General features: G+C 39.5%; 1 protein-coding gene across 1 annotated transcript; it reads left to right on the top strand.

Annotated features, from left to right (window-relative positions):
- The first annotated feature begins 3,408 nt into the window (after positions 1 to 3,408).
- Positions 3,409 to 21,838, top strand: LOC139114967 (putative leucine-rich repeat-containing protein DDB_G0281931). Its single transcript, XM_070676880.1, has 5 exons — positions 3,409 to 3,574; positions 14,990 to 15,101; positions 15,400 to 15,484; positions 18,509 to 20,289; positions 21,541 to 21,838. Exons 1-5 carry the CDS (start codon positions 3,463 to 3,465, stop codon positions 21,836 to 21,838), a joined length of 2,388 nt encoding a protein of 795 aa, XP_070532981.1. The 5' UTR covers positions 3,409 to 3,462.
- Positions 21,839 to 22,067: the final 229 nt, after the last annotated feature.

Below are 22,067 nucleotides of genomic sequence, written 5' to 3'. Positions count from 1 at the left end.
AGCAAATACAAAATGATTGACAGCCCCCGCCGTTATTCTGGCCAATAAGAAGAACGCTTGCTAAAAACCTCTGCATGCATTACAAAGTTTGTTGTCATCTCCGTGATTCCGGGTGAAACTCCGCTGTATAGCGTTCACTCCACTCATCGCGTTCACCCTACTCATCGCGTCCACTCACGCGCGCGTTTCACATGAAAGCAAAATACAAATCATCGCGTTCACTCCTCTCAAACATTCACAAATCACAGACTTGAACCAAGTCTACATAATTATGTACAGCACGTAAATACCATAACGATTACACAAGACGTCTGCCAAAAATACATGAGGGTACGCGGTACCAGAGAGGCGTGTCGGTTATTGTGACAGTAGGTTCATGATTTAACTTTCATGTGATTGTAAGCCGTGTCACGGAAGGAACTCGGACTTTTACGTCGAAAGAAGCAGCAAAAATAAAGCTGTTCGCGAATAGAAAGTTGTTCGTCAGCGTACCATCAATTATAGGAAAAGGGCGGGCGTGCTATGACATCAGCGAGAGGAGACATTATTTTCTTCTGGTGCTAAACGGACGAGACTTTAGAAAACACCAGTGGGCTATTTACGGAGTAGGATTTGCCTTTTACAGGGATTTGCCGAAGGAAATCCGAGGGGACAATCGTTTGGCGGGCAGACCGCAGTGGAGTGCTGAGCCAAGGGAATTTTGAAGACAGGATACGGCCAGTTACACTGGTGACGACTAGGAAATTATTGAGAAGGGGATTTTTTAAATTTTGGGGGAACGCTTCCATTTCCGTTGGAACGCTTCCATTTTCCGTTTGACTTTTGATCTTGTTCAACATAGCGGAGAATAATGTATTGTCTTTACGGTGGAAAATACGCCTCGTTGTATGTAGTGGCACGTCTTGACAGGTTGTCAAACTGCACAACCAGAAGAAATCAGACTCACCCCTCATAGTATCTCAGTAACTGTGTTCCGAGATGAGGCACTAGAGTACATATTGAATTCTTAATTTCTTAGCTAATGAGAAATAAACCCCTCTCGTCACGGTGCTGAGGATATTTATACAGTTTTCTTCAATGGAAATATCAAAATAAAGAGAAATGCCTATAATTTACATAGAGATATTACATTGCTGCATAAATTGTTTCTTGTTTCGTTAACTTGAAATAATAAAGATGACAAATAGACATGTCATGGAAGCCAACGTTTGATCAATAATGGAAACTATCAAAGTCGCTCTTTTTTGAGCTTTTTTCGTGAACTTCGTTTGATATGGAAAGCAGTTTTAGTTGTTTGACTTCTTTAAACACGCTGAAATACTTGTCAACTGTGGACAAACTCAAACCTGCTTACAGCCACACAAGATTAAATATTCAGTGAAACATTCTATGGTCTGTACAAAAAAATCAAGTTCAAAAAGTCAAGTGCGCAACTCTCATCATGCATACACCGTTACATGAAGTTTGGTCCTCATTCAACTTGAAGCTTTTGTAATGAAATCTAAGTTGGCGGTGCCTTATACGGATAGCAGCTTTCCCATACCCTGTGGCCATGTTCATTTGTCATAGGAAAGCAATTTGAATGTACCGCCGTCATCTGGCATACTGAGTGACTTATTGCAAGTATTTCACGTTTTCTTGTGAAAAAGAGCGGATTTGTTCCTGTAAGTATATGTCCACATTAAGGGTATTTCCATCAAATATTCTGAAGATTTTAGGAAATTTTGAATACACATGGCAACTGATTGTAACTGTCACTTTAGGGACCGTTCAGTTTTACGGCCGGGGGGGGGGTATCGTAATTTTGGAATCCGCAAAGGGGGGGGGTCATCGCTTTTTCACTGATGGAAAGGGCGGGGGTCACCACATTTTCAAAACATAATACCTACAATAAAGTTCACTTTATGCCATGGCCATGATTGACCCTCTTTACCGGCGGGCCGAAGGCGGCCCACTACAATAAATATACTTTATGTATTACCCATGACCCTCTTAATGGGCAGACGCCTTTGGCGGCCCACTCCAATTAGGTTTACTTCATGCAATGGCCATGGTCGACCCTCTTTACCGGCAGGCCGCCTGTGGCGGACCACTACAATAAATTTACTTTATGTAATACCCCATGACCCTCTTAATGGGCGGACACCTTTGCTGGCCCACTCCAATTAGGTTTACTTCATGCAATGCCATGATCAACCGTCTTTACCGGAGGGCTGCGGCGGCCCTCTACAATAAATTGACTTTATGTAATAGCCCATGACCATCTTAACGGCCGGATGCCTTCAGCGGCCCTGTCCAGTACAGTTTACTTTATGCAATGGCCATGATCGACCCTCTTTACCGGCGGGCCACCTTTGGTGGCCCACTAGAATAAAGTTGACTTTACGTAATGGCCCATGACCCTCTTAACCGGAGGGCTGCCTTTGGCGAACCACTCCAATAAAGTTTACTTTATACAATGTCCATGGACATAAGTTGTCTATGGAAATGAAGTTAAAAATTGCCTCACAGCTGTCCTAATTAACAGACGTTTGCATGGATGTGGCTGGGAAGTTTGTGCACTGGCATCTCTGCTGCACGAATAAAGTGCGCTGCGTACCGGAGTTCAAATCCAAACTGTGCGGGTAAATTTGACATATGAGTTTTGGTTATTTTTCAGCGGGGGTGGGGGGGGGGGGGTCATCAAACTTTTTCGTGTGAAAAAGGGGGGGGGGTTATCTTTTTCACCAAAAATGCAGGGGGGTCTATATTTTTTTGGACACCGGCGACAAGATTTTGCCCCCCCCCCAGGCCGTAAAAACTGAACGGTCCCCTATAATGAATTATTGCGACTGAGAAATTGCGGAAGCTTGGCATGTGTAATCGATCCGCCGTTTCCTCTATCATAGCTTTACAATTTAACAGAACAGTCAACTGGTTACTGATTAGTCTGGGCAAACCAAAAGAGTTGCAGGTTACAACAGGAAATAAATTATACCACAGTAAACATCGATCTAAAACAGTCGAGTTATTTGCGGGAAAAATAAAGGAAGCGACCGAGGGAATGGCAATCCCGGTCTCGACGGATAAAATACTGTTAAAAAGGAGACAACACACCTGCAGGTCAATGCAATCCAGAACATTATACCTGCACTATTCTTTTTAAACTCTGAAAATTTTTGACGCATCCCTCTTCCTGAGAAACAGGATGAACAAGAGGTTGATACCCCTCCCCCCCCCCCCCTTCACTTCTTCGGACTTAGGCCCACATCAGCGATAACAAATGGGCGCTCCCTTCTGTTTTGACCTGTGACATAGGAATTAATTATTGCCCCAGACAAACTGTGTGACCTTACATGCTCTATAGGATTACGGACCTGGGAATTTCCCGACGGCTGCACAAGTTTCCATTTTCATCGCACAATAAAAGTCGGTATTTCCGCGTTTCTCAGAAAGGCCACTGTTTTCGTTTTCATTTGCAAAATGTGCTATAAGCACTTGAAATTTATAGGTGTTACAGATCGAACGATGTTGGAAGCGAAGATATTTTGTTATCTTCTTGTTTTAGTGTACAGGCTGACAGCTGTGTGCACAGGTAAGTATCGAGTGTCGCCGCTCAATTACTTGATATGATCACAGGTCTGCGTACGAGCAGCGTTATATGGTGATGAAACATCGGTAATGCGAAGTCATGCTTACACATTGAAAGCTACTCCAGTTCTATTGTTGTGCATTAAGCTTGCGAAGCATTGACTATTCTATTCTATATATATATTATATAATGTTATGTAGGTCATTTACCCCACACTCATCATGACCTGAGTTCAATTAGTCTAGAACATTCTCTAGGTCACTGCCCTTGATGACCTCACAACCTTGAATTCAATTAGTCATGTTTGGAATGTTCTGGAAAGTTGATTAGTTGTGTAAGGGAGATAATTTTAGAACAGTAATTAGCATGTCAATAAAAGTTCTAGATTGTTCTTATATGCCTTTATAAAAGGGACGTGCACAGCTTCCAGTCAGACTTTTGGGATCGTGTCTCTTGTGTGTTACTAAACTCCAGCAGTAGTCATTCTCAAGACTTTTCAAGGCCTTCACGTCAACGCTGGATTTATACTGTGGACTTTGTGCAGCTTCAAGCCTGCAAGCCAAAGGACTGTTTCATTCATCCGACTGACTGTTACAACTCTGAGACTGGAGCTTTGCCGTCCCAGCTGAGATAAGTAGTCTGTACACTTTTAAAGCTTGTACTCTGTCCCTGACTTAGCAATTAGTTTTGTTTTCGTAATAAATTTTGTTTAAACGGAAACTGCTGAGTTCACCCTTTTGTTCGTTTTCTCTGCACGTAACAAATTGGGGGCTCGTCCGGGATACGAATATTTTGAGCCGTTTGACAACATTTTGCCTACCTTTTCAAAACTACTGTATACTGTGAACTCAGCTAAATTCAATCATGGCGGAATTCAAGCCAGACGAATTTATGGATGACCTTGATCAGGACACATTTAATTCCCTCAGAAAAGACAACCTCATAGCACTGGCCAATTTCCTTAAAGTAGATGTCAAAAGATCTATGCGCAAGCGAGAAATACAGTTCAAGATTGCAAAACATTTAGTTAATTCTGGCCATTTTGAGGAGTCTGCCTTAAAAGATTATGAGCCTGAGTCTTCCTTCGAACTCAAAAAATTAGAATTGGAAATACAGGCAGATTTCGAGCTAAAAAAATTGGCATTAGAAAAAGAAAAAGAATTACAAATGAAAGAAAAGAATTACAAATGGAAAAGGAGAGACAGGCATTAGAAAAAGAAAAAATACAAATGCAGTTAGAAATGGAAGAAAGACAGAAAGAGAGGGAATTGGAAATGAAAGAAAAAGAATTGCAAATGGAAGAAAGACAAAGGGAGAAAGAAAGAGAGGAAAAAGAAAAGGAAAGAGAATTAGCAGAACACCGACTGCAGTTAGAAATAAAACGTTTGAGCTTGGACAGTCAGGAAAATTCTTCCCTTCAGACAAGTTTGACATCACTAAGCATTTCAGGTTAGTTCCCCCTTTCCAAGAAAAGGATGTTGATAAATATTTCCTTCATTTTGAGAAAATTGCTCAGAGTCTGAATTGGCCTAAGGAGTCCTGGTCTATGCTTTTGCAGAGTGCTTTGGTGGGTAAAGCCAGAGAAATTTACATTCAGTTGTCAGTAGAGCAGGCTTCAAATTATGATTCTGTAAAGGAATTAATTCTCAAGGGCTATGAGTTGGTGCCTGAAGCTTATCGTCAGAAATTTAGGGATTGTGAGAAGGTGAAGGATCAAACTTATGTTGAATTTGCTCGAACAAAAGAACAACTGTTTGATCGTTGGTGCTCTTCTGAAAAGGTCAGTCAGAATTATGACAAATTACGACAGCTTGTTTTGATTGAGGAATTTAAGAGGTGCATTCGGAGTGACATCAAGACGTTTATCAATGAACAAAAGGCAGATACATTGGAGGTTGCTGCACGTTTGGCCGATGATTATTCATTGACCCACAAATCTTCATTTCTCAGCAAACCATCCCAGTCCTTTTCATACAGAAACAATGCAGGTAAATTTAACTCGTCCTTTTCATCCAAGAATTCTCAAAGGAGAGTAGGAAATCAAATGACAGCAGTTCACACAGTTCAAGTAACACTCCCACATCATCAGATCCCAAGTCTCAATCTCCTTCTGACAAACAGTTCGGTACACTTTCTTGTAATTATTGTAAGAAAGACGGCCATTTAATGTCAGATTGTTTCAAATTGAAAAGAAAACGTGAAGGTCAAAGTGGTCAAAGTGGATCTAAGCCAACCGGCTTTATTTCTTCATCAACTCAATTAGAGTCTAATAACGTGTGTAACACATTGTCTGAGGTTAAACCCCTCTTATCCCCAATTAATGAGGTCAAGGTCAATTCTTCTCAAGATAGCATTATGGGTATTTTCGAGCCATTTATTCATAATGGTTTTATATCACTTTCTAGTGATTTTTCTTCCGCTACCCCTGTCAAAATTTTAAGAGATACCGGGGCTTCCCAGTCTCTTTTGTTGGCAGATACCCTGCCGTTTCTGAAAAGTCATTTTCAGGTTCTAAAGTTCTTATTAAGGGGGTAGATTGCAATGACTACATTCCTGTTCCTCTCCATAATGTCTATTTGTCTTCGGACTTTGTTTCTGGACCTGTGACTTTAGGTATTAGGCCTTTTTTGCCTTTTGAAGGGATCACCTTCTTCTTGGAAACGACCTTGCTGGGGACAAGGTCATTACTAATCCACTTGTGACTGATAATCCTAGTTTAGATCAGGATCCAGAGCCAATTGAACAAGAGATACCCGATTTATTTCCTTCATGTGCCATTACTCGAGCCATGTCAAAGAAAACTTCCGAGAATCAAAATACTCTCAAAATAATGTCACAGATGTTGACTTAAATGACACCTTTCTCAGTCAGGTGTTTGACACGGATCATTCCGTTATCCCTCGTGGATTTGAAACTTCCAGTAAAACTTCTGCTGACCAAAGTCAGACATTTTCTAGATCAAATCTCATTGCAGAACAACACAAAGACCCAGATATTTTGTCTTTGTTGGACAGGGTAGATGATGAAGGTAAAACTTCAGATAGCTCTGTTTCCTATTATACAAAATCTGGTATTCTCATGTGCGTAAATGGAGACCTCCAGATGTTTTGGTTGATGACGATTGGGCTATAAAACATCAAATTGTGGTTCCAAAGCCCTACCATGCTGAAATATTGCGCCTGGCCCATGAAACCCCCTGGGCTGGTCACTTAGGAGTCAGGAAAACTTATCATAAAATTCTCAGTCACTTTTATTGGCCTAATCTCAGGCAGGACGTAGCACATTTCTGTAAAACTTGTCACACATGTCAAATGGTAGGAAAGCCGAATCAGACCATTCCAAAGGCCCCTTTACAGCCAATTCCTGCATTTCAAGAACCATTTAGTAGGATTCTAATAGACTGTGTTGGGCCCCTACCAAAAACAAGATCAGGAAATGAGTACATGTTGACAATTATGTGTACATCAACTCGGTTCCCAGAAGCCATACCACTGAGAAATATAAAGACAAAGACTATAGTGAGAGCTTTAGTCAAATTTTTCACTTTATTTGGCCTCCCCAAATGTGTCCAGTCCGATCAAGGCTCCAACTTTATGTCTGGTATTTTTCAACAAGTAATGGATCAGCTAGGCATTAAACAGTATAGGTCATCCGCCTATCATCCAGAAAGTCAGGGTGCTCTTGAGCGATTTCATCAAACTTTGAAAAACATGATTAGGACCTACTGTTTTGACACAGAGAAGCAGAGGATGAAGGAATTCATTTTTTGCTCTTTGCTGTTAGAGAGTCAATTCAGGGTCTCTTGGTTTTAGCCCATTTGAGCTTGTATTTGGACATACAGTCCGTGGCCCACTTAAGCTCGTTAAAGAGAAATTCCTATCAGACGATGATGATTGTCTGAATATTTTGCAATATGTGTCAGATTTTCGTACGAAACTCTCTAAAGCCTGTGAATTAGCCAGAGAAAATCTTGAGTCATCTCAGCAGTCAATGAAAATCAAATATGATAAAAGCACCTCAAAACGGAAGTTTGAACCAGGTCAAAAAGTTCTTGTTCTACTTCCAATTCCTGGCAAACCACTCCATGCTCGTTACTTTGGGCCATACCTAATTGATAAGAAATTGAGTGATTTAATTACATCATAATAACACCTGACAGGCGAAAACAAAAACAGCTATGTCACATAAATATGCTTAAGCCATATTTTGATAGGGATAATCCTACTATAACTCAGCCTGTCAGTGCAGTCAGTTCAAACCATTATGAAGATAGTGATACTGAAACTGACTTGAGTGATAATACTCTAAACTCAAAGCTGGGCTCGGTCAAGCTTCAGAACTCAGAAATCCTGGAGAAGCTGGAGTCTACAAAGTTGACACACCTCCAGCCAGAACAACAACAACAGCTGAAAGAACCAATCCATGAACATTTGTTTCAAGATGTTCCAACGAGGACAAACGTCATCTATCACGACGTCAATGTTGGGGACAGTAAGCCTGTAAAACAACATCCATACAGACTGAATCCACAAAAGCGAAATATCTCCAGGAAGAAGTCAAATACCTGCTGGACAATGACTTTATTGAACCCAGTAAAAGTAACTGGAGTTCGCCGTGCATACTTGTTCCCAAATCAGATCACAGTTATCGTATGTGCACGGACTTTAGGAAGGTCAACACTTTAACAAAGACAGACACTTTCCCAATCCCGAGGATTGATGACTGCATCGACCGAGTGGGAAAAGCCAAGTACGTGACGAAATTTGACCTACTGAAGGGATTTTGGCAAGTCCCTCTGACGGATCGTGCTCGTGAAATATCCGCCTTTGTTACACCAGAAGGATTGTTCCAGTACAAGGTGATGCCATTCGGAATGAAGAACTCTCCGGCAACGTTCCAACGGATGATCAACGACGTCATATCCGGGCTAGACGGGTGTGCAGCCTACGTTGACGACGTCGTCCTGTATAGTGACACCTGGGAGGAACACATCAAGCTCATGCGGAAGTTCTTTGAGAGACTGAGCAAAGCAATGTTGACTGTCAACCTTGCCAAATCTGAGTTCAGTTGGGCAAGGGTGACTTACCTTGGACATACCTTAGGACAGGGTGAGATAAAACCAGTGCATCTAAAATCAATGCCATTTCAACTTTCACCATACCAAATTGCAAGAGACAGCTGATGCGCTTTCTCTGTATGGCTGGTTACTACAGAAAATTCTGTCTTAATTTCTCCACCATTACTGAGCCTTTGACTAACTTACTTAAAAAGAACGTGAAGTTTGTTTGGTCTGAACAGTGCTAACAGGCATTTGATACACTTAAAGCCATACTGCAAAGTGCCCCAGTGTTGTCTGCACCAGATTTCACTTTGCCATTCAAATTAGCTGTAGATGCTAGTGATACGGCTGCTGGTGCTGTTTTATTGCAAGAGGATAGTCATGGGACATCCTGTTTGCTACTTTTCACACAAATTTAACAAATCCCAGAGAAACTACTCTACAATTGAAAAAGAGTGTTTATCTTTGATATTAGCTTTACAGCATTTTGAAGTTTATGTTACTTCTTCAAATCAGCCAATAGTGGTTTATATTGATCACAACCCTCTTGTTTTTCTGCAGAAATTTAAAGGCAAAAATCAGAGATTGCTAAGATGGAGTTTAATGTTACAGGAGTTTAATCTTGATATTAGACATATCAAAGGCAGAGACAATTTAATTGCAGACTGTCTCTCTCGTATTTAGAGTTTATTGTTGTTCACTTTCAAGAAACTTTACTTTAGAGTAAAACAAAATTTGAGTACTTAAATCCTTTTCAAGATTACATTTGTAAAAGAAAGATTTTTCTTTGAAAAATTTTCTTTTTTTTTGAAGAGGGGGTGTGTTATGTAGGTCATTTACCCCACACTCATCATGACCTGAGTTCAATTAGTCTAGAACATTCTCTAGGTCACTGCCCTTGATGACCTCACAACCTTGAATTCAATTAGTCATGTTTGGAATGTTCTGGAAAGTTGATTAGTTGTGTAAGGGAGATAATTTTAGAACAGTAATTAGCATGTCAATAAAAGTTCTAGATTGTTCTTATATGCCTTTATAAAAGGGACGTGCACAGCTTCCAGTCAGACTTTTGGGATCGTGTCTCTTGTGTGTTACTAAACTCCAGCAGTAGTCATTCTCAAGACTTTCAAGCCTTCACTGTCAACGCTGGATTTATACTGTGGACTTTGTGCAGCTTCAAGCCTGCAAGCCAAAGGACTGTTCATTCATCCGACTGACTGTTACAACTCTGAGACTGGAGCTTTGCCGTCCCAGCTGAGATAAGTAGTCTGTACACTTTTAAAGCTTGTACTCTGTCCCTGACTTAGCAATTAGTTTTGTTTTCGTAATAAATTTTGTTTAAACGGAAACTGCTGAGTTCACCCTTTTGTTCGTTTTCTCTGCACGTAACAATATATATATATATATATATATATATATATATATATATATATATATATATATATATGAAACTTAACTATATTTCATTACTTTGCACTTGAAGTAATTTTGTATTTTCGTTTTGTTAATAACGCTCGGCTTTTGCAATATATATGTAGATATCTATATATGTATAGCGCTCTGATTTGGCATCAAACACTAGATAGATAAATGTCTTCACAACCCTTGCTGTGGAAACGAAGCTATCACAACCAGTGGGTTTTTATTTGTCGTGGTCCAAACTTCAATGTGAAGCTGTTGTCTTGGAGACGTCGATATGCCTTTTGTTGACAGTCTATTAGACTGTTGGTGTCAGCTTTTATGCCAGGTGGCATCTCCAAATTCCATACAGCTCAGTTCCTAAATGTTGGGTATAGCATTGCTATGTATCACGGTCTGTCGCGTTATTCAAACAGACCTGTGACAAGCGTTGCAGTCCATCGGATTTTTGCAGTGTTTTGGTGACATTTTGTGAGCAAGTACTTGCAATCACGATACAGCCAAATGTTTATCATTTGGCATAACCACTGTTCTTTGAGATTCGTTACACCAGCATAGAAAACAGTTTTTCTTGAAATTTCCCCACAGCTCTACCAGACAAAAAAGACTTTGAAAATTCCAAAAGAAGTACTCAGCGTTTTCGATATATTTACTAATTTCTGTACAAAATTTCAATATCGTCAGAAAGAAGATCAGCGCATATCCAATCTTATCGAATCCGCTGGAATTGCCATGAATAAAGTCTTGTTGACAGCTTTCCGTTGAAGTAGAACGTGCCTCGGAGACAGATATTTGGACTCTCAATTTTTTCTTCAATACTTTAAATTTCTAGTCTATCTCTTGTTTAGACTTATATTAAAGCTCCTGGAGTAATAAAAATTTTAAGCATCTTAACTTTTAGAAAACCGAAAACTGTATACTTCCCCAAAGAGTTAACACAGCCTCTCAGGCATGGCGGTCATTTTGCAAATATCAGTAAATGTTCGCTAATTCGTTCCCAAGGTTCCAAACTTTGCACTGTGACCCCTGATTTTTTTATTTGGTAAGAGAATGGTTGAAAGTTAGGAAAGATTGAGCAAAAGTTGAAGTCTTTCGCTTTCGAGACGCACACTGCCTTAAGGTTGGCCAAATACATGCAGGAAAATTTCTTCACTCAGAAATTTCACCGGCCCATGTGTCTACTCAGTTGAAACTTGAGGAAATTCGAAAACAGAAAAGAACGAGCATGAAAGCGACAAAGGTCAGAATGTAATCAGAAGCCTTTCATAATCACTGACCTTAAACCTTTTGGATCCTGTGTGAAAGGTCATGTTTCTCTTTTTTTTAAAAAAGAAAGTGTGGCTAACCCCTCTATCATTGGTTTATCCATTGAAAAGGTAAGCTATAAATAGACTGGCAAACTCGATAACACATTTACTCACGCCTGACCCAACTGCTGGGTGTTTCGAACATCAGCTGGGGCATCGTTGTAAAGGAGAGAACAAAACGAAAAGGAAACTACGTACTATTATTGATTATGATGTAATCCTGTTGAGGTGGAGTGTGTGCTAAGTGTAAATTTGTGTTTTCCACTACTAAAATTCCCATTGAAACTAGCTTATGAATCCACCGAAGAGGTATGCCGAGATTAACTTCCACATATCATGAATAGAGAATAACTCTCGGCTACACTGGTCGGCTATAGTTGGAACGGTCCGAAAAGGCTGCTGTGTCATCTGTGTCCTAAATTTGTAGGAGAACCATTTTATCGTGTACAGGTTTCATCGCACATGTCAGTCATCTGCAATCGGTGTACTGTACCCAGACTACTCATTAACCAATATAAAGGTACAGCATAGAACATTTCAGTCACACAATATTTGGCACATTGCGGAATATGTGTACCGTAACCGTTAGCAGGACTTCAGTAGACATCCAACACACAGGCGCTCCTTAGCTGGATAGTCTGCTAAGTAGATCGATTTTCGGCTCGATCTATCGATACCGTAGTCGATATGTCCGCCACTGTATTTAGGTTGCAGTGGCGGGCATATCGACTACGGTATCGATAGATCGAGCCGAAAATCGATCTACTTAGCAGACTACCAAGCTAAGGAGCGCCTGTGATCCAACACTAGACCACTTAGCCCATGTCAGGCAGGACAATAACATTTAAGGTAGAACTCGCCCCGGGGACAGTTTTTCGGACTCTTAAGCTTTTACAATATTCGTTTGACCTACCACTTATGCATGGGGCTCATTTCACTAAAAGCTTTTATAGTAAGAAACATTTTCACCGTCTTAGTTTTTGAAAATCAGGAATTGTATTTTTCTCCCATAGAGATAACACAGGGATGGCGGCCATCTTTAATTTCAAATATCTGAGTGTATTTGGTAATTTGTTTCTCCAGTGTCAAAATTTGCAAGGAGACCCCCGATATTTGATTTTGAAAGATAATGGTTGAATGTTTACTTGAGAAAGCGAAAGATTAAGTCTTTCATTTTGGAGGCGCGAACTATACAACAGATGACTTATCACGCCCATCATCATGGCGTTTTACTGACAATGTAATTACATTTCAGATAAAAATACTTTTAATGTCTGTTGCCAGGAAGACGACAGAAGAGTGGAAAAACTAGTTTCCGGTTTCAAATAACATGCCATTGGGTTTATTCTTTTGCCATATCCTATAACAAGATCCTCTTTTGTAACTTGTTTGAACTGGTTCGAAATATTGCAAAGCCGTCTGTTGCGATTCTTTTCAAGTAAATCCCATGTTCCCGGTCTAGCATCAGATCGAACACAACTTATATGCAGATATTGAAATGAATTTAAACCTAAATCTCTTCGATGTCATTCTCCTCTCAGGTAATATTATTACGGAAAGAGTGAGGGCGTGCGAAAGGCCGTATACTGTTGTAATTAAACCCCTTGGCAGCGAAAGTAAATGTGATAACGAAATCAGCATCATCGAAATTGTAAACATAGGCTTTAGTTTTGAATGATATTATGGCAAAGATTAATACTTAAAAATCTGTAAGTACGATTTTATTTCACAGACCAATAATAAAGCATTTATTAAACACGCCTGGCACAACTCACTGGGTAGTCGAGTATATGGCCAAGAAAAATAACAAGTTTGTTTCTCATCCTCAAGCGTGTCAATTCAGATGCGTCGCGTCAACCTTTTTTTCTGCTCATGTGGAAACGCAAAAATGTGCGACGATAGTGCATAACACAGTGCTGTATGAAACAGAACTGTGAACAAAATAACTGACACTAACATTCCATTCAAAACTGTACACATATGTCACTGTTATATTAAGCTGTCAAAACTGTGCATTGCTGCACTAAAAGTCAAACCGCAGAACTGGTGCGATACAAAAATACTAAAGCAACACTGCTGTGCAATTATCTCTACGTGCATTCCTATGTTGTTTTCATGATTTTTGCGCGTTCTTGTTTGTTGAAAAATAAAAAAAAAATGGGAAGAAAAAAAACCGCGTCACCGCATCATTTTTGCAATATGTCTAGGATGAGAAACAAACTTTTTATTTTTCTTGGCCTAATATAGAGTTTTGATTGGTCACTTGCCACATAGGTCACAGTACTCGTTAAATTGGTTATTTAACTCTTGTAATTACTTTTTAGCATATTTTGGCAGACAAAAAATCTCATATTCGTTCTGGTGATGGCATTGGGGACGAGAAAGCGCGTTCCGATGCTTAATCTGTGATAAGTTAACTTAAAAATGTGTATTTCTCATTTGTCATGACTCATTAGGTATTTTGCCCATAACATCGTGGAACTACCTGAAGAGAACTATTTTTTAATACTCTGAGTATCAAGCATTCGAGAAAATGATGAAAAAACTTACAAATCAAAACTATTGAGGAAAAAACCCACATTTTACAACTCTCAACATGTGTCTTCCTAAATGAATCTGAATGTATGTACATATATATTTATTGCAAATCTGGCAGTTCAACTAAAAGCGTAGACAGGTTTCAAAATTTCAAATGCGGAACTCGAGCAAAAGAGGGTCCATGATACTATCGATTACAAAAACACTATGATCACATCTCAGAAAGAGGAACTTTGGGGAAGGTCACAATTTTCATAACGGACTCAAACCCCACCCCCTCCCCAAGTTTCATCAGGTTCATCCCTCCCATAATGCTTCATAAGCAATACATGCAGTGTACAGACGCGTTTAAGGCCAAGAAAACTAAAAAGTTTATTTCTCATCCTCGCGCGCATCAATTCAGACCCGCCACGTCAACCTTTTCTTTTCTGCTCATGCGGGAATAAAATGTAAAAACCCGCAAAAAACGCGACGACAGTGCATAACACAGTGCTGTATAAAACAGAAATGTGAAAAAAAATAACTGACACTAAGATTCCATTCAGAACTGTACACATATGTCACTGTTATATTAAGCTATCATAACTGTGCATTGCTGCACTAAAGTCAATCTACAGAACTGTTGCCATACAAAAATGCTAAAGCAACACTGCTGTGCATTTATCGCTGCGTCCATTCCTATGTTGTTTTCATGTTTTTTGAGTGTTCTTGTTGATTAAAGAATAAAAAAAATTGAGAAGAAACAAAAAGCCGCGTCGCCGCATCATTTTTGCTATATGTCTAGGATGAGAAATAATCTTTTTATTTTTCTTGGCCTCAGCCTATGCTTGTAAAATCTCTGTGCTGTATACTTAACTTGAGACTAAAACACGGGGTCGAATAACGTACTATAGTTTTCTTTCATGTATTTTTAACTCTTAAACTATAAGATTCCAAAGACTTCGCAGATTTAAATAAGTTATCTAAGATTTAAACACAACTAACGCCCGAACAAATCACAGGAAATGTTTTGAATGAACATTTTTTCTTTTCCTTCTCAAAAAGATTCAATAACAGAGTTTTCGTTGCCTTGTAATAAATTAACATTTCTTACAGAATCATACAATGGTGAAACGTCATCATACGATGTTAAAACGTTAACACTTACTGAAACCACAGATTCAATTCTGGAAAATTCGTCGCCTATGCCTTGCAATGACAGTAAAAAGTACGTAAGCTTCTACATCCACATCGATATAAGTTGTCTTTCTATCAAAGAATGTGTATTGTCTATGTATCTATAACATGTATCTATAGCATGTAGTATGTATGTATGTATGTATGTATGTATGTATGTATGTATGTATGTATGTATGTATGTATGTATGTATGTATGTATGTATGCCTATGTTTTAAGCGCGTATGTATGCATGTGGAAAACAAGTATTTTGAGTTTACAAAATTGCCTCACAAGTATGATTCATTTACTCATGAACATAGAAACTAATTTTTACTAAAATTTTCAGGAATGTATACGGCACCTGTTACTGTGGGCCGTGGAGTGGAAAAGGAGATGGCTCACGCGACTTGGAAAGGAAAGTTCTTGATCAGGTTTGCTCGCAAACATTCCATAACTTTACCATTTCCAAATTTGTTCAACACTGTCTGCCTTACCTGAACCCATCAACGGAAAGTCCTGTATTTCAAATACATCGTACACAAGTGTTTTAAATCTGTAATTTGGAACCACATTTTTGTTTAGACCATCGGTCAGCATAACACGTCACAAGAGCTTTTGATGTATTTAACAATATGCTAACAAACAGCTTCCGTGTAGAGGATGTAAAAATACGTATACAGTTTTTCATATAATGACGTCAGCTAACTGCCACGATGCGTCCTGCAAAGAACATACGTTTAATGTATTGATGCACTGGTTTAGAAAAGACTGTTTAGTCACTGAACCAAAAGAACAGCTCCCATTGACTTAAAGGTGCATGATTATTTGGTGTACCAAATTGCCGATTAAAATGTAATATAAAACTTTAATTAATTTTTATAAAATATAAAATATAAAACTCGTATGTATACAACTTACATGTAGGTATAGCAGCAGCATTGTGTATGATTGTCAACTTACATCAAAGAGATGTGATGTGGTACGGATGTTTTTGCAATTTTTTCGGTATAACACGCGATTACTTGACAAAATATACTCAAAGAGGGATTCATATCTTGTTGACAAACCAATACGTTTTGTTACAATTATGTACCTCCGGACATCAATCAAAGACTGAAAGCATAGTCATAGGAAAAGTATGATAATATTTCGACTGTCTAATGCTTTCTATCCTCAACGCATTCAATAGTTAAACTTGCACAATCACAAAATAGTTCATTAAGAAATCAAGCACAATGTGAACCACAGTTTATGATCACTGCACTGATACTGCAACGTTTGTAAGTAAAACATTAAATACGCAATACAAAACATAATTTATTGCTGCATAATATTATTTTTGCTCAGTTATTTTCAAAAGCTCGGGCAGATACTCAAAGCAGTCTATATAGGCTACATTTAAAATAATTCACAAACTAAGAAGAGTATAGTACATCAAAGTGCGCCTTGCTTATACTGAAAGTGATTTAAATAATGAAAATTCTCATAGACTACAACTTCCCTCATCACAGTATGTTTTTAAAACCTTAATGTGCATTGCTGAAAATTTATCATATATTACTACACTTTAAAGAGGCACTCCCACTTGGTTACATTTTTAAAACACATTTTTTTAATGCCAACGGTCGATATTTGACATGGCGACTGCGCGCGGATCGCGAGATATCGATAAAAACATATCCTCAAAAAAGTTAAAGTTTGAATTCCGGTGGCCCGCCTGAATTCAGCTTCCGAACATAGAACGTTCGGCACTGGGGCCATTGTCAACTAAGCTATGGAGTACGAGTCTACGCTGACACTGCTGTACGCCACAGCAGTACCACTCTCGTCGGTGAGCGGTCATGTCCCATGGGAGAAAGCCGAGTCCTACTGACTCGGCAAAAAAAACGCAAAACAAAGTTTCCTGATTCCACCAGAATTCGCATAGGTGACTAGCACAGATAGGTGCGGTTGATACATAGTATGCATAGTGGCCGCCGCGTGGTATGCGCGCATACCGCACGCGGCGGCCGCTCTGTATCGAACCACGCGTAACTGTGTGGCAGACGACAAAATGTAGTCATCAGAGGCACTAATATTTTACAAGTAAAAACTGATATCTATGTGGTATTGTTTAGAAATTGAATACAACTGATTGAGAATAATGAAAACGACAAAAACTAAGGAGAAGTTTTAAAAAAGAATTACAAGAAGTAAAGGCATTGATAATGATGTATATAAAGTCATCGCAGTAAGAGGTAAATTAATTGCGTCATTCGAACGTTTTTGGACTCCTTAGAATATCGTCAATCAGCACGACAACACACTTTCGGGGGATTTCGGGTCACAACCAGAAACGATCGTAAAACTTCGGGATGTGAAAAATACGTTCGGGAAATGACATGTTTTTATCGATATCTCGCAAACCGCGTGGAGTCGCCACGTCAAATATCGACCGTCGTCATAAAAAAAAATGTGTTTTAAAAATGTTACCAAGTGGGACTGCCTCTTTAATACTCACCACAAAATCCTAACTTTAACGCAATGTAACTTTAACTAAAAATCTGAATCATTGTTGCACAAACAATTGTAATAGTGATCACAACATCTGCCTGATCGTAACTACCACTCAATCATTCAATGTCTAAAATAACTCAAATTTTTAGGTTTTATCCAAATCATCATGTGGTATCTTGCTAAAATACGTTTAATTTCAGCTTTCAACACAATTTTATTGAACTTTCTCACTCTTATCCGTAATGCAGACCTAAAATAACATTTTTTATGTAGTATCTATTGAAATGACGTCATCGTGACCCAATTACTGACCACTGTTGTGATAGTAGTATGTTTATTATAGTGACATGTAATTACTAAAGTATATAACTAAAAGAGAAAAATGCAAGATGAATTACCCAGCCCATTGGGCTAATAAGTCACTATGAAATACATATTCATTCAAAAAGTCATAGAGGGTGCTATATAGTTAGAATACATTGACAAATTACATTTAGAAACATCATATTATCAAACAAAGAAATCTCACAAATCACTAATTAGGAACATACAGAACATTTCGCCGCCTATTAAAGGCTCTAACAATACATTTTGAGGTTGTCTAAGTTGGTAGTAATATAGTAGCTTCTTTCAAACGCTTTCCATTGGTACCATACACACCATAGTTGTAATTATCAGAGGGTATTTTAAGAGCAACTTTACCCCTTGTGTCAATGGACACGGCCTTACCTGAGTGCCTACCAAATATACTTCAAAACGCCCAATGCCCAGGTGTTAAACAAACGCAAATTCACTGGGTAAATGATAGGCTTTCAAAAGAAGGACTGTCTGCAAATTTTGGAATTGGGTGGGGGGAGGGGGTTCACTTCTGCTGGTACATAGTCTAATTTCGTAGCAAAGCAACACACAACATATTGTTTTTGGAAAAGACGTTTTAAACTTGCGTGATTTCTTTTCAGATCTACCACGCTACAAATGGAGATCATTGGAATAATTACAGTTTGTGGCTTGTTAACGGTACGGATCATTGTCAATGGTACGGTATATGCTGTAACCAGCAAGGATTTGTATCGAAGATTTTATTGTATGTGAACAATATGACTGGTCACCTCCCAGACGTATCCAGGTTGGAATATTTAGACTGCTTGAATGTGAATTCAAACCGCCTCAAGGGAAATCTGATTGACTTCTTGAAGCCAAACATGACGAACTTACAAAACTTGACCATCTCTTTCAACAACTTCTCAGGATTTCTAGAGGGCGCGCTGATCAGAAACATGCCTCTGCATTTTGTGCAACTCAGTTTGAACCCAAACATCACGGGTGATCTACCGATTGAGCTCTGTGATAAGACTAACCTGACGGTTCTCAGTGTTGGCGAGACGGCCATAACAGGTGCCATCCCTGAATGCCTTGGCGAAAATAAACCACATTTACGATTTCTTGATTTTGAATACACAAAGATGAAAAGTCGATATCCAGAATCATTACTCGAGTTAAAGGCAATTCAATGGTTACACATGTCGCAGATGGGTCTGTATGGAGAACTGCCGGCAAATTTTGGTGAAAATTACCCAATCCTAGCAGCGATAATGATGGCCAATAACAATGTGACAGGCATACTTCCAGATGTGACAGGCATACTTCCAGAGTCCGTCGGGTACTTGAAAAATCTCACACTTTTTGACATGTCGTTCAATGCCATACATGGCAAAATTCCAGAAAACTTCACTGTTTTACAAAATTTGAGCAGTTTTTCTCTGAAGGGTAACCAAATCACATCTTTACCCTCTAAAGCATTTGAATATGAAACACTCCGCTATCTTGACCTTTCACAAAATCCACTCAATGCTACGTTTTCCGACGTTTGCACTTTCATTCAAGCTTGCAGTCAACTTGCCTGGTTGAATTTATCGGATACCGGTCTGAAGGGCCATCTTGACCGGGCACTCTACAACTTCGTATACATGAATTCAATTGATCTGAGTCACAACAGACTTAGCGGTAGGATACCACTGACAACCAGGGACATGCCATTCTTGACAAACTTCGACTTGTCGAACAACAATCTTCGCGGTGAGCTCCCTTCAACGTACGTCATTATGTCTGCTTTACGATACTTGAATATTCGTAATAACGCTAAAATGCGAAGTCATTCCGGTCGTTTAGACAGTGGACTGTTTACAATTGATGAGAACAATATGGTAAATGCAAAAAGTGGGAACTTTTCCTGCCCCAGTGTTAGTCTAGTCAAACGAAACACGGCCGAGTGCTTTGTTGATATGGATCCCAATTACTATGATTATCACCAATGTACCTGCAATGAGCATTTCTTCGGAGAGAGGGGGCGCTGTCGACGCTGTCTGGATCGCGGAACGTGCCCTGGAAAAGCAGTAGTGAGCAACATGACTTGGCCATCCAACTATTGGCCGTCACCTTCGCCTTACAACGTAGGTCGTTTTGAAAAGTGCTCGGTCTCCGAGGCAGAGGACCCAGTTTGCAATGTCAACGGCACCTGTCAATGTCATCTTCATATCGACGAATACAAAAACGAAGAAAATATAGTCTGCGACGAGGCATGTATCTGCAAATCATACCATGCTGGTCGGCTGTGTTCACAGTGTGCGAGTGAGAAATATTACCAAGACAGCAAACACACTTGCAGACCGTGTCACCAGGACGCATATAAAGTTCTCACCGGAATTTCTAGCATGACCGTATTCTGTATTATCATAGCGTGGTTCGTGCGCTGGCGAGTGAAAAGACAAACGTTCATTCGTACTGCATTGACAAGTGGCCTCCAGGTCGCATTGTTGCTTATTCACTTAATTCTTTGCGCTCTAGGTCATGCTCCATTTTGGGGATTCCAACTGACGTTCATCGTTGTTGTTGCCAATTTGTCAGGACTCTCAGGAAATTCACAGGGCATCCTCAACGGTTTTGTGTTTTACGTTCAACTTCTTGACGCTACTTTGCGTACCTACCCAGTCGCGCCTAAGGAAATCTATGAAATGGTATATGTCGTACGTGATGCATTCAGTTTCCAGCTGTCTAGTTTGAAATGTGTAATGGTTAAATTATATGAACCGCCCGGACAATTAATAATCATGCTTGTTCTTCCCATTATCTCAATCGCACTTCTTGTTATCCTAATCGTAACAGGAGCATTGGTCTATTATTGCTATCATTCTCGAAAAGATCAACGCGATGCGCTCGGCGAACGAACACCTCTACTGCAAGCAAATGAACATTTTAATATTATTGATTGGAGACCATTCTGGAAGTTTGCCTACCATTGTGGAGGGGTAGCAGTCTTTGTTTTAACCTTGCTGTATTTCCCGATTATAAAGTTGTCGTTGATGGCGCTGACAATATGTGATGCAGATGAAGCCACTGGATTTCTCTACATGCATAATTATCCAAACGTACGTTGTCAGGGATATCTTTGGAGGACATACTTGAGATTGTCCTCCGTTTCCTTGGCCATCTATGGAGTCCTGACGCCAGCAGTGTTTGGTGTAATATTGAAGATATTCGTGCCAAAACGACGTCGACTCGCTCAAATCACCGATCCATCTGCTCACATTAAACGCTCCCTCGAAAATATCGATAATTTTCTTGGAAAGTTTTTTAAACCTTACAAATCTGGTTTTGAATATGTCGAGATAGGTTACATATTCCGCAAACTTTGTCTTGCAACGCTTTTCTCATGCGTGCCACAAGGCTCGGCCTTGCAACCCGTCTCCATCGCTGTAGTATTCGCCATATGCATACAACTTCATAACTCATTTCGTCCCTTCCAAGGGACTTTAGAAAACTTTCTCGAGGGGGCGTCATTGTGGACGTTGCTCTTCACTGTGTCATGTGCTGGCTACCTGTATCTAGCCAATGTAGACGTACATAATAATGTAACCATAGTATTCATCTTGTACGCGCTAGTCGTTCTAAATTCTCTGGTATTCGTCAGCTATATCATTTCACTGCTGTACAGGCTGTCAGATCGTCTGCCCTGCTTCAAAACCAGAGCCAAGAGGGAGGAACTCGAGCGCGTTCTTGATTACAACCCAAAGCAAGAAAGGAAACCGAAAAAGACGAGAAAGAAGCCCGCGGTTGCCCGACCGTGCTCTGTACGTCGTTTCTATGGCAAGCCAGGTCTACAAAATTTAAGGAGGAGAAAAATATATCCGAAGCAGCTGCGTGACAATCGACGAACTAGGTTGGCATCTAAAAGAGATCAAGACGAAGCGGCATCGATTGTCAATGAATGCGATTCAAGGTATTCTGTTTAAGCGGATGATTGCAGAAATCATAACGATAAATAGATGCTTATTAAAATAAATTTATTTATCTATTTATTTATGTCTATTTTTATTAGCAAATGTATTCTCACAATCGTGACAGCATTGGTTTAAAGATCGACGGAAGTAATGTCATTTGTACCACCAATACTATTTGAAGGATACGCTATGCATGCAGGCCCGAAGCTGAACAAAGATAAAACGGAGGGTATGAATTATG

This window comes from Ptychodera flava, chromosome 16 (genome assembly GCF_041260155.1).
Source record: "Ptychodera flava strain L36383 chromosome 16, AS_Pfla_20210202, whole genome shotgun sequence".
Taxonomy (NCBI): Eukaryota; Metazoa; Hemichordata; class Enteropneusta; family Ptychoderidae; genus Ptychodera; species Ptychodera flava.
Note: the sequence above shows the minus strand (reverse complement) of the source record. Positions and strands in the feature narration are given on the sequence as shown.